The following is a 16,571-nucleotide window of genomic DNA, read 5'->3' as shown; positions in this document are numbered from 1 at the left end:
AAATGGATTCAGGGAAACACAAAAGACCATTGCCCACCAGTAAAGTGAATATATGTTAAACTTTACCCTAAATACATACAAAACCTTCCCCTGAGACAAAGGTAGGCAAACTTCTACTGTAAAGAGCCAGATAGTAAACGTTTTTGGCATTGGGGGTCATATGGTGGGACAATTGATAAGTGAAAGGTACTGGCTAGGTTCAATAAAATTTTCTTTATGGATAATGAATTTTGAATTTCGAATAATTTTCATGTTTCTCAAAATATTACTCTTCTTTTGATTTCTTTTTAATTCTTTAAAAATGTAAAAACTAATCTTAGCTCATGAGCTTAAGTACGGAAAGACAGGCTGTGGCAAGATTTGGCCCTCAAGCTATAGACAGGTTGCAGACCCCTCATCCCAACACTCAAGAGTTCTTGGTCAAAACACAGATACCCTTAGGAATTGCAACAGTTGAGTCATATCAGTTCTTCTCTCCAAAAAAGGAGATGAATTACCCAACTGCTTTTCCTAGCTATAGCAAATTAAGAGTAGAAAAGACTAAGTTTTTACAAAATGACATTATCTTATTTTTCCTGATAATAAAAGTAATACATGTTCTCTGTAGGAAAAGTGGAAAACAGTTCAAATGAAAGGAAATATCTTACAATGCAGGAAAAAGAAAACCACTGAAAAGATAAGTTAATAGGTAAATAGCACAAAACATGCAAACGTAGGGAGGTGAAAGGTAGGTGGATTTTAAAAACAGAGTTGAGATCATAGCATTGATAACTACTGTCCATGCTCTTGTTGTATAGCTCTGATGACCTGATAGACTTTCCTCAACTCATTTTCTACTTTCAACTCAATAATTTTAAAAACTTCAAATTTCAAAACTGAAAGAAAACATGCTAGAAAAACAAGTGCATGATATAAAAATCCTATCACATGGAAATGAAGGAAGGGGAAGTATTTGAATGACAAGAAAAGTTTAAAGAAAGGGACAAAATGGTTTCTTCAGAGCTGCTATTTTTGTCATATCATTCTGGAGGGCTGTCCCAAGATAAGTGGGTGGGAGTTATAATAAGCAAATTCTAGAACATTAAAAAAAAAATAGCTCAGTTACAATTTAAGTAGACCAAAATTATTAAGTTGTCCATAAATCAGAAAATCAGTGACCCATAAAAAAGGCTGTGAGAACACAGTACTGCAATGACAACCAAATTAACTAGATCCTGTCCAAATCTATAATTCGAATTAACACAAAATAAATTAAATTTGCTTAAAAGCAGTCCCATTAAGACTCTCCAGCAGGATTTTTCAAAAAAGACTTTAGTAGATACTCTTTGATAAAGGAATGCATGACCAAGTGATTTTGTGGAACACTGGATTAAACAGAGTTCTCAATCTTTGACATGCTAATGTGTACCGTAAATCTCTTGAACTAGAGAATGCTGCTTTCCAAACTTTTTTGGCAATTGAAACCTTTTTTTTTCCAGGGCATCTCACAACACTGGTGTTCCTGGGAATCTGATTTGAAAAATGCTGCTCTTCCCACCAAAAAAAAAAAAAAGAAAAGAAAAGAAAGAGAGAGAAAAGAAAAAGAAAAAAAGGAAGAAAAGGTTTTATTTGATCTTGTCAACTATAAATTAATTTTAAAATTCAGCAAGAAGTTATTAATCATAAATTAAAATTACCAGAAAAAAACTTCAGAATTTAACAACCCAGAAGAAACACAAAAATGGCTTTTTATTATATGCCATGCGCAATAGAATCAAGATGTCTGCAAATACGGTTTCTTAAATTTTTTAAGTTTATGTAAAATAAAAGCCAGATGTTTAAAACATTTAGGAACAATAACAAATTGTGGAGATAAAAGAAGGATAACATTAAAACCCATTAACTCGGACAATAAATCCACAGGAAAATTTTCTACTTTTACAACTTGTCAGGATATCTACGCTATAAACCTAACATAAACCTAAGAAATGGAATTTTTACAGTTCTTCAAAAAATTCAGTAAGTAGTAATAGTGTTTTAATTTTTTTTTTTGAGATCTTAAAATATCTGGGTTTTTTGTTTTTATTTTTTAAAAAAATATTGGAAGGATGTTCTTGTAGAAAATGTCAGATTCTCTCCTCAGGTAGGAGGTTGAAATGCTATGTCATGGTTGTGCTCAGTGAATTATTTTATCCAAGCTAAATTCACCCAGTGATACAATAGCTCACAAATAATCCAAACAGCTGGCTGCCAAATGTTCACAGAATCTCACCTCAAACTGTCATACCCATGGGAGGAAAAATTATGGTGTTAGTGGGGGTCTAGGCCAGGTTTCGAAAAACACGTTCCTTAGTTAGAGTTCACTATTTAACTGGCATCCATTACTGTAATATTGTTATAAAACCATTCTAGCTATGCATTATGGGCAGTCTCTTCATTATATAGGCAATATTATGACTCGAATATTATGACTCATAAAAATGCAAATATTGGGACCACAACTGCCACCGTTATGGAAAATAAAAGGACAATCCTGAAGCTTTTGGATAACCTTAAAGATGTATAGATAGAAGGAGGGCATTATTCTTCCCATTGTTTTACAGATGAGAAAACAAAGGCCTAGAAAGGTTCAAAGTCACATCTCTAGAAAACAGTCGTGGGGAAATGTGAGTCCAGGCAGCTTAGTCCATAGCCTATGTTCTTCGACACCATGCTATACCTAACCTGAATTGGGTTCCAAAGTACCGTGAGGGAAGATGCTCCATAAAGTAGAAACAGCTTAGAAAATCTAGCCACCGGGACAGACTCCAGGCATGATTAGCTTACCTCCTTGCTGGCCTTCCTATCCACAAATTGACTTCTTAAGTCTGTCCAAAATTCCACCAGAGATTTATTTTCCAACAGGATGGCTAGAGTGCTCTATCATTTGCAGCAGACTGCAGAGAATCAAGCTTCCCATCAAGCTTTCCTCCTGACCCTACTTGAGACCAGCTACCCTGAGAGTCCAAAACAGAATATGAACGTTCTGGAAAAGAACATGTCTTAAGAGGACACGCACATACCCTGGCTCCTGGGGCAGGGAAAGAGGGTGAGTCTAGGAATGAACAAAGAAATGGAGTGAGGTTGGAAACTTAAAACCTACTTGGGGATAGGGAGGGGGACCATTCTTTCTCCTCTAGGGTATTATGGCTCCTTGATCTCAGGACTTAACATCTGTAAAATAGGATATGCATTAAATAAGATGTAGTGGGCTAGACTGAGAACAAGACCAGCATTATAACGTATTCCAACCGGAGACAGAAATGCAGGCCTCTAAAAATAACTTAAAAAAGTCTTCATTCATATGTTAAGGACTCTGTACATATGAGTAGCAAAAAATGACCTTATAAATAATGCCAAGAAATCTTTAAATTTTATTTGAAAAAGTGGTAGTATATTTCCATGAGAGCTTTAAAAAAAATCACAAACAAGAGTACTTGAACAATTTTCATAAGAAATTCTTCAGGCAAACATCAGTGTCAGAATATGTTAGCAATGTAAATCATACGGTGCCATCAGCCATTTCTCTCAGTATTTTTAGAAGTATGCAAGTTTTCCCAGCTTCAATAGCGTCCCTTTGAAGTCACCTCCTTTCTCTTATTCACAACAAAAAAATTTCTTCTCTATTATATTACGATCAAATGACTATTAATATGGGCAACAGCTTCCAAACTCCTAGGAGAGTCTAACTTCACCCACTTCTACCTTTAACTCCCTGGCCACCTTCATTATCAAATTCTCTCCCTGCAGAGCATGCTCTTTCATCCCTCTCGTTACTGGCTTGCACATTCTTTGCTACTTGTCTTCCTCTGTTGGCCCCCTTTAAAATTAGTTTCTGAATTTTCTCTCACATTTACAATACAGCAAACTCTGACTAGGGCCTGGAAACAGGGTTTTCTACTTGCTTGTATGGAAAAAAAAATATCTTAGAGAGTATCGTCGAAGAAACCTAATTACATCCTCAAGACAGGGTTCAGGACACACTATCCCAAATTATGGCACTTTAAATATCTTAAGCTGAAGGAATTTGAGAAACAGGAAGTGCAGGAACAACTCTTTGACTCCCTATCTCCTTCTCCCCTAAAGCAAGTCGTAAGACCCTCTCGTGAGAGGGATCCTCCTGTGTCTGGAGGAAAGGAGCACCCTTTCCTCTGAAAGTGGACAGATGCTGAAAAGAATCCGAACAAAGAGGCCTTGCTGAGTCTCCCCCAGTTCACTACCCTTGGCTCATTCTATTTCGTCCTATCACATTTTTCCGTGACTTCTACTCTTCATCAAATTTAGCGTTTAAACAGTCAGGTTTAATCATTTCTTTTTGTCTTCATTTCCTTATGAAGGTTCCTGTATCACATAAAAATTTTATTAAATACATTTACATGTTTTTACCTTGCTAATCTGTCTTTTGTTATAGAATCAGCCAAGAACTTAAAAGGGTAGAAGAAAAATATTTTTCCATCCCCTACATGCAATAAGATTGCAGAGAATCTACTAATTTTATCAATATATTATTAGAGAATTTCCAAGTGAGAAGAATCTAGCTGTAGCCAATATTCTTATAATTTCTGAACTGATTAAAATAATCGCGAATAAGTATAGCAAAGCTAATTAGTAGCCTTAGATAAATAAATTAATCTCATCTATGAATATGAGCAAACTTTCTACTACCTAACCACAAATAGAGAAACTGAATTATGCAATGAAAAAAAAATAAACATGGAATGGGGTCAGAGGAATGGATCCTAAGTCTGGCCTTGCAGATCGTGATCTGTTTGACTTGGGGCCTCAGTCTCTACATCTATTATTAAATAGGTCTTTTCAGCTTTAAAAGAAATCGTCATGAACTGATTTTTCCTTCAGACTTTTATCTCACTCCTACCAAAGCGACCTTTCGGTTCCCCATCGTAGTGGTTATAGTTCTACGTCATAAACTAGGGGGGAAAGTTTCATTTGGATTCAGTCATTCATTAAGCAACAAATTCCTTAGTATGGTCTGAGGAAGACAGCAATGTATCACACACTATGCTAGGTGTTGGGGAAGTACTGTTTAAAAAGACAGACACAGCCCCATCCCCATGCAGTTTAGAGTCTAGTATTAAATAACAAACAATTCTTCTGCTTTAATCTTCCTAGTACAGAATGCAGACATTTCTGATGTGAAGGCCTAGACAACACAGTTTAGAGTGTTAGCACCACTGATCAAACTGTAATTATTTTCTTTTTTGAAAATGCCTTAGTCAGTACCTTTCTCCAGCTAAAACAATGACCTTCACAAATGGTGCTTGGCTTCTTCGTATACCTTTATCTATATCTCTAAATCCTTGTAAAGTATATTGATTAGAGAAGAATGCAAATAAAAATTTATGGCCATATAATGAGGCTGAGCCATAACAGTAAATACTTAAGGTATGTAGAAAAATGCTGAGATAAATCCAAGTTGAGTAAAGCGACAATGTATCTTGGCATATTGCTTTTCTTCCTCCTACTTCTCTGCCTTCATTTCTTTTTGATCATTCCTTAACTCTGGTATGTCTACTGTGGCATAAGGTGATAGTAAGACATAGTTTTTCTGTAGAACCAGAGGGACCAAGGACTGAGAACCATACTACAGGACCCAGCCCTGTCACATTCTAGCTACTTCATGCTGGACAGATTAACTCATCCTCCCTGAGCCTCTATCTCCTCACTGGTAGAAAGAAGATTAAATCAGATCACATATGTTATGTATCTAGTTTAGGATCTAGTAAGTAGTGAATGGTCAATAAATGGTAGTGATGCTGAAGGAAGCAATAATGATAATAATGAATAAGGAAGTCGAAAAGGAGAAAAGTTATAACTGACCACAAGATGGAACTACAGTTATTTGATAAAATTACTGAGTAAAATTTTGATGTTCTAAGTTTAAAAGGTAGTTCACTGTTTTATAAGCAAACACTAAAACTACTTATAATTGTTTAAATGACTCTCATAGGAAAAAAGAAAAAGTTTGTCTTCTTGTCATTAAATAACTTTAAGTTCAAAATATATTTTGCTATTAATTCATATTCCATTCTATATCAATAAACTCCTATTCTGTATTCTTCAAACTATTAATGTAATACAAGTCTGTAAAAAGGCCATAAAACTGTTGCTGATTAAAGCAGGTTAAAGAGACATAACGACTAAATGCAATACCTGACCCTCAACTGGATCCTGCCCTGGGGGGTTGGAGGTGAGGAATGGTATAAAAGATCAACCAACAAAACTGAAATATGGATAACAGATTAAAGTATCAATGTTAATTTATGAAGTTGATAACTGCATCATTATTGAAGAGAATATCTCTAGTCTTAAGAAATACATACTCCGGTATTTAGGGGTAAAGGGCGATGGTATATATAATTTACTCTCTAATGTTTCAGATAACAAAAAAGTATACATATACATATGTGTATATGTGTACATACACACACGGCATTTGCCTTCAAAATCAAACAGGGTAAATGTTAACAAGAGGTTAATCTGGGTAAAGAGTGTTCCTTGTACCATTTTTATTTTTGAAACTTTTTAAGGTTTAAAACTATATCCAAAAATTCTCTGGTCTGTCCTTATTAATTAGTGAGTATTTCACAGATCTTGTCTTGTAAAAGAGTCATTTGGTTATATGATCTTGGTCATGGAAAATACCTTAGACATCACCTAGTCCAGACCCCTACAATCGATGCACTAATCATTTCTATTCCATCTCTGAAAGACTCTAACTAAATCTTCCCAAATCTGTGGTAGGTATCTGGTGATGGCTGGGGAGTGCCCTGTCCAATAAAGCCGTGAATGATTTCATGTCAGGCAGTTTTAACTGTTCATACATGTAGTAGTCAATGGTAACCCCAAAGATATTGTCTCCTAATCCCTAGAAACTATGAGTGTTGCCTTATTTGGGAAAGAGGTTTTGCAGACGCTAACACCTTGATTTCAGCCCAGGAAAACTGATTTCAGATCTCTAACATCCAAAACTATGAGAGAATAGATTTCATGGCTGTAAGTCGCCAAGTCTGCATAATTTGTTTCAGCAGTAATAGGAAACATAATATAGCTTAGATCAAAAAATACTTAATTGAATGTCTATTACTGGGCATTGAGGATGTTTAGAGATATTTTTTATACTGAGCTTAAATCTTCAAATCTGGAAATTATCCAGCAATCTTCTCTTTGGATCAAATAAACCCAAAATTGCACTCTTTCTTATGTGACCGCCCTATCTATATCTGAAAACACGCATCGCATTTCTCCTTAATACCAACATCCCCACTTGTTCCCACCATTCCTCATCTGAGAGATGGTTTCCAGACCCTTACCATCACAGCTGTCTCCTTCTAGACACTTTCACTTAAAATGCTTTCTCTAAACTAAACAAGATACTCTGGATGTGGTCTACCCAGTGAATAGTATCAAAGAGATATGGACTCTCAAATTTATTAAGACAACCTGAGACTGCATTCAGGTGCACCACTGTTGTAAATCTGGTCAACAACCCCAACTCCCACCCCTGGGGGTCTCATCGCATATATTAGTGCTGTCTGTGCCAGACCTTCTGTATTCTACAGATACAGATCAGCATGCCTTCTCCACCTTCATCCAAGTACATGCTACAAAGAAAAGGAAAAAATTAAGATAGTTCCCTGGGGTAAGCCAGTAGTCACCTTTCTGCAGGTTCACTCATTTAGTAAACACAGAGCTATTATGTGAAGACGCACAGTCAGTCATGTCAGGGAATGTACAATATAGTTACATTTAGTTCCTTAATGCCTAAGCATGAAATTTAAGCTTCTTCCTAAAATGCCAGTTGTATGTATCTCTTGCCCTCCAAAACTTGCAACCATATCTTTCGCTAAACAATCACATATGCTTCTTACCTGGCTTTGCCATTTTCTATCCAACCTGATCTCCTTCCAGCAAATCCTAGCAGTCCAAGACATCAAACTTCCGTGCACACCATCCACTTACTGCCTTGTCCCCAACTCTGTATCCAGTTTAGGTCAATTTTCCTGGCCTGGCACAAATTTCTTAAAATTTTATTGTTTTATTTCTTAAAACCCTTATTGTTTGCCACTCATTCTGGCACACTATCCTATGCTACCCTGCATAACTATTTAATGGATCTACACATTTGTATTTTTAATATCTCTAACAAAACAGCAAGCCACATGAAAACAGAGTACTTCTTAAACTATACTTCAAATACAGTCCTGATTTTACTAGAAGTTCAATGCAGTCCTGTTGAAAGTAAGCATAGTGTTATTCTGGATATTTTTTTTTTTTAATGAAGATTAATCATCAAGAAATCATTATTCTTCATGATGAGAAGACATTCAGAATTTTTAATCTCAAGCTACTATTTATGTACAGAACAACTTCAAACTCTTCCCTATATCTCATACTATCTTAAAGTTGTCAAGATTACCAAAGAAGCTATTTTTTCACATTTATAAAAACCTGATTTGCAAGATTTGCTTCTAAATTCTACATTTTGGGTCTCTGATAAGACATTCCCCCCAAAAAGCTTTTAACCCTTCCTCTACTATATACACTGTTATCTCTTATAACAGGAAAGAAATAACTTAAATGTCAAGTTGTAAAGAAATCAGACCAATGTCCAAAAGTAAAGCTCAGTTTCTCTCCTTTAGTTTTAATCACTCAACTTGAAATTCATCCTTAAGAAGTTAGTATTGTAGAGAGAGCAAAAGATCTAGAGTCAGGCAGACCAGGGTGTAGTTTTCACTTCCTCCTTAGATTGTTGTCCAACCTACGAAAAATTATGTAATCTATCTTAGCCTTACTTTCCACACAAGTCCTGAGAATTACTAGCTGTATGACCTTGGGAAATATGGAACCATTCTGTGCATTAGCTTCATCATCTGTAACACAAGGATAATTATATTAGTCAGGACCTGTCCATAAGAGTTGTTGTATGTGCCAAGATCTGTTCTTTTATGTCTTAAGGTACTTATGTCTTGAGTACTTATGTCTTAAGTACCTTAAGACATAAAAGGACAGATCTTGGCACATGGTTACCTGTTAAATAATATGAGCAGCCCTTATTATTATTAATATTGGTATTAATGCTGTAAAGTGCCTAGCATACAGTAGCGATTCAACAAAAGATAGCTATTTTTTTCTAAACCATATTAGAATATTTGTTGGAACTGGTGGTTAATTGTAACATTTATCCATTTATCTATGACAGCGGTTCTCAAAATGTGGCCCCAACTCAGCAGCATCAGCACTTTGTTAGAAACACAATTTCTTGGAACTTGTTAGAAATGGAAATTTTCAGGCCCCACCTCAGATCTAGTGAATCAGAAGCTGTTGGGGTGGAGCCCAGCAGTCTATTTTAACAAGCCCTCCAAGTGAATCTGATGCAGCTAAAGTTTAAGAGCTACTTGTCTAAGTTCTTAAAAAAAAAATCTTATTTACAGATTTTAAGAACCAAAACACTACATTATACTTTCACAAGAGGTATTTTTCATTAGCCCTTTATAAAGACAATGCTTCAAAAATTCTCCTATTTCATCTGTGCCCACAGGTGTAAAACTACTCAATAAGAACGCAATGGTCAAGAATACAGAGCAAACAGAGCTCTTATTCTATTGGCCAAAAGTTATCATTGTGCTCTTACCTTGGAGATTTACATTTCCTTCTAGCCACCAAATCAGAAAATAAAGAATAATGTGATTGATTCAGTGGAGCCATGAAGTTGTTGACTTTATAATGTGGGCAAAAGATATCTCTGCCATGAGTAAATCAAGCTTTCCAAAGACATGATGGAACACAGATAAAAATCTGATAGTTAATTAGGTGTCTCCTGTGTGGTAACCAAGTAGGTTACTAACAACCAGGGTGTGGTTCAATATTGGAATCCAGGGCCTCTTCCTCTCCAAATGCATTTATGTATCAATATGTTAAAATTTAAGCCAAATGTCCTATTATACAATGTTAATGAATAAATTTACAGTATAGCTGACCAGGGCTGAAGAATATAATTCCACTATAAATTACCAGTTAGACAGATGCAATGCAAGGAAAGTACATTATTATTATATAGACTTCTTAAGACTCCTAAAAATCATTTATCACCTTAAATTATTCTTTTTGAATACAGCCTCTAGGTCATAGTTCATGTTCTAATTCTAGGTCTAAGTAAACAATTTAAAAGGAATCTTCTAATCTTTAAAGTTCTTCAGAACAAGACAAAAACTAAATCATAGGACTTAAATCTTAGGTGTCATCTCTTATATTACTATCTTATAAATTTCTGGACAGCAAAACAGACGTGCATGGGACCAGTAAAAACAAAAACTAAAGAGTGATATAAGACCCTCTAGTTTATAAAGTGCATAAGGTAGAATAGAATAAATACTGTAAATGATAAAGTTATCAATTTTATATTTCAGAACAATTCTCTAGGAAAATTTAACTGACTGAAGTCACGGGCATTTTCAAAAACAAGCAGTTCATGTTTTAACACAATAATTAAAATTATGCTGAAGAATAATACATAAATGTTATTGACTTCAGTGGTTTACCTAGTTACCACAATTTGCAAGGTAAACAATTGATCTACTCAGTGTGTGAACAGACTTGTAGAAGCAGGAGACTTGAATATGTTAACTGGACATTTTCTTAAAAACATTCTGAAGAATGATGAATCAAAGGGAAAACATTCTTGCCAGAAAAATCAGTTTAAGGAAAGGATTAGTCAAATAACTGAAATACCAGAACACTAAGATTTAAATACATTTGGAAAAAAGCCAGAGACATCTGCTCACCAATGAATATAAGTTTTAATTAAGTAACCTGTTCATGTTAAATAAATGTAATTTTAGCTCCGATAAATATAAAATAAGGCTATATCAATTTTTTCTGGAAAAAAAATTATATTAAAAAATCCTAAGCAAATATTTTAAGAAACCAATGTTTACACATATGAACATAATAGTAACTTAAGAAATCATTTAAAAGCTCCAAAATATTTACTTTTCTCAGTCATATAAACCTTTAAAAATTGACCATGCCTGAATCATCCCCTAGGCACTGGGTATATACTATTTTACAGCTGCATAAATCATAACTTCCGAAATCACGGGGATTAATTAGCAAATAGTTGAAATTATGAGGTAGAAAAAAGTAAACACAATCTCAAGCCAACGGGAACCTGCTGGCAGACCTGCAACATACCACAGTGCACAGAGAAATCAAACACTACACAGTCTCTCATTCTAATTCATATCCTTGTTTCATGACTTCCTGCGCAGCTCTACCAGTAAGTAGCTATGGCAAGTTTCCCTTTCTATTAAATGGGGGAAGCCAACCAGAGGGTTTGGAAGATGTCCTCTGGTTGTGGAACTAAGTGAAACTGCAACTGAGGACCGAAAGCTGCCAACCTTTCAGAACCTTCAGAATCTTCAGAGTCTTCATTGATTCCCTTCCCGTGAGGAGAGTGTGTGGAAGAAGAAGAGTAGAAAAGGCTTTTGGGCCCCAAGATCAACCCATAAATGATGAGGCAGGGGTGTGCAGGGAGTGGGGAGGGGACGCTAACAGGACTACGTTAAGTAATTCTTCAGTGTCTCAGCAGGACTCCAAGGCAAGACTGCGTCAGGACAGTCTACCTCCTCAATAGATTCTGAACCCACAATCCCAGCTGTTTCTAAAATGCATGAACTAAAAAGGATTAATACTTGAGGTAAGAAAAGGGATTTAGATAAGGGAGGCAGAAGGGCACCAAAGGCAACTTACACATACTTTACTATTTTGTCTGATGCCATCCAAGTCAATCCATTCTGTCTACCATAAATTCTCATTTACTGAGTGTTTACCATATGCAAAATGCCATGCTTTATGCTTAGATTATCTTTTTTAAAACCTCATAGTAACCTATCGTTACCACCATTTTACAGATGAGGGTCTAAGAAGGTTAAGGTCACAGAAATAATAAATCGCAAAACCTAGACACGACTCCCTGTCTATCTGACCTCTTGCTGCCTCCCATCTTTGGCTTACATATCACAGACTGATAACTCTGTCGGAGACAGTCTTTTTTTTACAGACAATTTGCTCTAAGTTTACAGAATACACAATTATAAAATAAAAGTCCAGTGAAGGAAAGTCTGTTCTGGGATCAACCTCTCAACCACCTCATGGCCGAAGAAGCAGACTACTTAGAACAGTTTTCCTTAGAGCCTTAATTAGGGCAAAAAGAAAAGCAACAATTAAGTAATATTAAATTAAAATAAATTTAAAAATAATAATTTGTAAAGAGCAACATTTTTAAGAATTATTTCAAATTCTTAAGGACATATCAGAATTTAGGAAAAGGATTTTGGTAATGGGTAGTAAGAGAGAGGGAACTGAAATGCCTCTCAGGTAATTCTGATATGCCCCCTGAAATAAGAATCACTTTTATAGAAAGTTATTAGATGCTACTACCTTATTGGTACCAGACCAATGCTACATGATGGTTTAAATAGGAATTGTAGGATAGCTTAAGAATATAACCACATTTTAAATAATGTTTCTATGTGAGAAAACTCTGTCCAAGTCCCAAACATCAGTCTTAAAACACCACCAATTTACAACTGTCCATAAAAGGAGAAAAAAAAATGAAGTGACTAAAATTGTTAACTGTGAAGTCCTATGGGTTCTTTATTTAAAATAAATTTATTTATTTAAATTAGTTTCAAGTATAAGTGCATTGGTTAGACATCTATATAGTTCATAAAATGATCCCCCCAATTGCTCTTTCCCTCCCCTGGCCCTCCACTTAGCCATCATATTAATTAGCTGAGATTCACATAAGGGCTTCAGTGAGTTCTAATAACTCTAAGAAACTGTATGCAAATTTTGTATACATGTGTATTTTTCTGGACAGCTTATATCAGATTCTCAAGGTGACCCATGACACACAAATAAATATAATTTTAAGAACCACAGCTATTAACTGCTTCACAAAAAAATGTATATATGTACCAATTTCTGGGTCATACTAAGTACAAAAAGTAAAATGAGTCTAGATTTCTGTCTCTACAATCTGTCTTTATTCTCCTCTAACCCTCTTCCATCCCCATAAATTTGATTCCAGAACTTGGTTTGAATCTTGAAAGAAAAAAATCTTACTGAGAATTTCAGTTTTTCCATACCCTAAGTAGTTACATATTTCTTAAACCGTTGATATTCTTTAGAGTCCGATAATAATAGGTTTTACTATTGTTACAGAATGCACTATAATCACTGGGTGCTTATCTTCACACCTCCATCCTTACCCATAGGCCACACACCAAAGAATTATAGATGGCAAAATGCATGTGAAAAGCTCTAGAATTTAAACTTTCAAGTTGATATTGAAAAGTGGTGCTTCAGAGCTATATAATCAATTACTGAACAATAAATTAAAGTTTGCAAAAACAATTCTAACATGTGAAAGAAATATAAACTGACCTTCATGAGATGCTGATTTATCCATTTTGTAAATGTTTTCTTTTGAACTTTGTCCCGTTCATCTAGAAAGGAGAAAAAAGATATAAAAAAGGTTGGTAAAATCTATGAATAGATTTTAATCGTGATTATGCATATAAATGAAAATACAGTATTCAAAGAATACTGTTTAGCGCATTTGAATTTTCTTGTTAAATTCTAGCAACTTTAGGTTATCTGTAAAAAGTGGTAAAGAGCTGTCTGTCTAGACTGGTCTCTTCCCAGTGTTGTATTTGCCAAGATTATTCCATTAAACAAATGTCCTTTGTGTATTCTGTCGCATAACCCCCATCACCACCGCCACCACCATGAAGATGCCTAACCTAAACTTTATAGCTTCGAGTGAGCCCTTGCACTCAACTTCCCAAAGCACTTCACCACATATTACATCCCATTTGGTCTTCACCGCCATAAGAGGGAAGGTAGGTAGTTTCACTATCATTTTAGAGAAAAAGAAACCAAGACTTAGAGTGGTTAAAAAACTTGTTCGTGATTATTCATCAAATAGTTTAAGTTTTATTTTTCCTTTTTTTCTTAGCAAATAATTTACAGTTGTGATCATAGGCAGGACTCACATTCTGGTGCTTTGGTTTGAAGTGAACTCTGGCTTAATAACTAACTGTGCTGCTTCTCTCCTAGATTCCCTGTTTTAAATTGTCTGGTAAAAAAGAAACAGCCTCACTAGATCCTTACAACTGAGAGTCGTACTGCCCTGTTGTCACTACAGACACAGTGCAGAGAAGGGTAGAGAAGGCTTCGTATGGTTAAAGGAGAATGAGTATTGAAATGTTCATCGAGTTATCATTTTAAAAGAGAATCATAATCTTCCAACGCTAGAGCTAACAATCAGAGCTACACTACCTTCTTCCTCCCTGCTTCTGGGCAGTGATTCCCTACTTTCTGGCTTCCTTCCTCCTTCCTCTCTGCATCTGGGGACACCTCTTTCTTTTTCATTGGTGATCTTTTATCCTCTTTCGCCACAGTTCAGACATTCTCTGTTCTTTTCTTGGAGGTAAGACATGGCTTGCTCTCTTCTCTTTTCTTTCTCATTCTTTATCCCTGAACTCTCTTAAACTATTTTAATGGAACTAAAATTTCTTTGAAAATCCTTGTCTTACTTATTAAAAGTACTTATGTACTTTACAATAATTTAAATACAAACAAAAATATTTAAACAAATCAGCCGGGAACAATATCAATGAAGCAGGGTTACTAATATTAATACAAAAAAAAAGAACTAAGAAAAAGATGAAATTCTTAATATATGCATACGGTTAATCCGTTGAAAAAAATTGATGCCCACAGCTACTCAACCTCAGTAGTAAATCATAGCAATATAAAATGACACAAAACAAGCCTTTTAAACCTATCGAATTGCCAAGATTTTATGAAAAAAAAAAAAATACTGATGTTGACAAGGACACAGAGAACACTCATATATATCACTAGTGGAAATGTAACCTGGTTTAAATCTTCTAGACCTGTACTATTTAATACTGTAGCCACTAATGACATATGGCTATTTAAGTTTAAATTAAAATTAATCAAAAATAAGTAACATCAACAATTCATCTCCTTAGTTACACTAGTCACAATCCAAGTGCTCTCTAGTCAAATGTAGCTAATAGCTAAGACACTGGACAGTATAGATATAGAATGTTCTCATCATCATAAAAAATTTCTATTGGACAGCACTGCTCTGGAACAATTTGCCAATAAATATCAAATATTTATTAAATATCAATCAATAAATAAAATGTAAATATTAAAAATACATACACTCTTTCCCAGCAATTCTACTTCTAAAACTTATTCTAAAGCTAAAATCATGGTTGTGTACAAAATATATCTATGAGAATATAAATTACACTGTTTCCAATAGCAAAATAAAAGTTTTGAAAAAAAAGTGTTCAGTGGTAAGAAAATGGTTAAAAAGATTTTAGTAAAGCAATCTAATGATTTTTTTCAGATTCAATTATTTGTGAAGCTACTCAATGATGGCATATTACTTAGAGCTCTCCTAGATTTTAATGTCAACATCACAAGGCAGGAGAGGGACCATATAACCTAGTTTGTATTTCATAAGCATTTCTTCTCCAAAATACTTTCTTGAAACTCTTTCCATTTCCTGCCATCATCAGAGAGAACCAAACGAACAGACAAAACCTAAACATAGCCTATCATTTGGTGTGTCCATAACAAATTTCTTTTCAGTGCCCCAAACTTCTAGTCTACTTCTTAACTTAACATTGGGTATTAAAAAACTGGAGAAGAGGTTGCAGAAAGCAGACACAAAAGAAGATAGAGCCTTGCTGAATCTGAACATAAATGCTCAGAATTTATGCTAAAATGGTTAAATTTGCCTGATTCCCAATGTAAAGTCCCCAGACACTTGCTTATAACTACTCTAACAAGAATGATATTAATAATTGTTATTAATATCATTGATAACATTATCATCCACAAAATATTTTTTAATTCCTCTGTTGACCCCTTTGGGACATCATCTACACCTCATTCATCTTTGTCTACCCCATAGTAGACACCATAATGCTTTCGTGCGCTCAACGAATAAATGTCATGATGTGAATTGTGTTTCCAAAAGAATAATTTAACTCCAAATAACAATGTATAAGTATTTATATACATACATACCGTGGACACACCGCTCTGTCTCTTAAAGTAATATATGGTGTCTTACATGTCTTTCACCCTTGCTATTCAAAAAGAGTTCAGAATGAACCTAAATTACTAATTAGTACATAAGGCAAGTACAAAAAAAGAGAAGCAATCTACTAGTCCTCCTTAGTGATAAAATGCAGATTCTATATTTCTCTCATTTACTCGCTCATTCATTCCAGCATCTAGCAGGTCCTTTGATGAGCCTAGTGCCACAGTGGTGCTGGGACCACCAGGATGGACAGAAAGAGTACTGGCCCTTCCTCTCTGGAGCTCATCATCCAGAAAGAGCATCTGACAAGAAGGCAGTGGGATAAGCATGTCGACTGCACTAAGGATGTGCCACTCACCATGTAAGCAAACGCGAATGA

General features: G+C 35.1%; 1 protein-coding gene across 2 annotated transcripts in view; it reads right to left on the bottom strand.

Moving 5' to 3' along the window:
* DST (dystonin) overlaps positions 1 to 16,571 on the bottom strand; it is a 417,658-nt gene that overhangs the window by 222,926 nt on the left and 178,161 nt on the right. For both annotated transcript variants that reach the window (XM_023520357.1, XM_011375009.2), the window contains one exon: positions 13,486 to 13,547. In XM_023520357.1, coding sequence (XP_023376125.1) covers positions 13,486 to 13,547 — 62 coding nt within the window. The remainder of the gene's footprint in view (positions 1 to 13,485; positions 13,548 to 16,571) is intronic.

This window comes from Pteropus vampyrus, unplaced genomic scaffold (assembly GCF_000151845.1).
Source record: "Pteropus vampyrus isolate Shadow unplaced genomic scaffold, Pvam_2.0 Scaffold260, whole genome shotgun sequence".
Taxonomy (NCBI): domain Eukaryota; kingdom Metazoa; phylum Chordata; class Mammalia; order Chiroptera; family Pteropodidae; genus Pteropus; species Pteropus vampyrus.
This window is presented reverse-complemented; position numbering and strand designations above follow the sequence as displayed.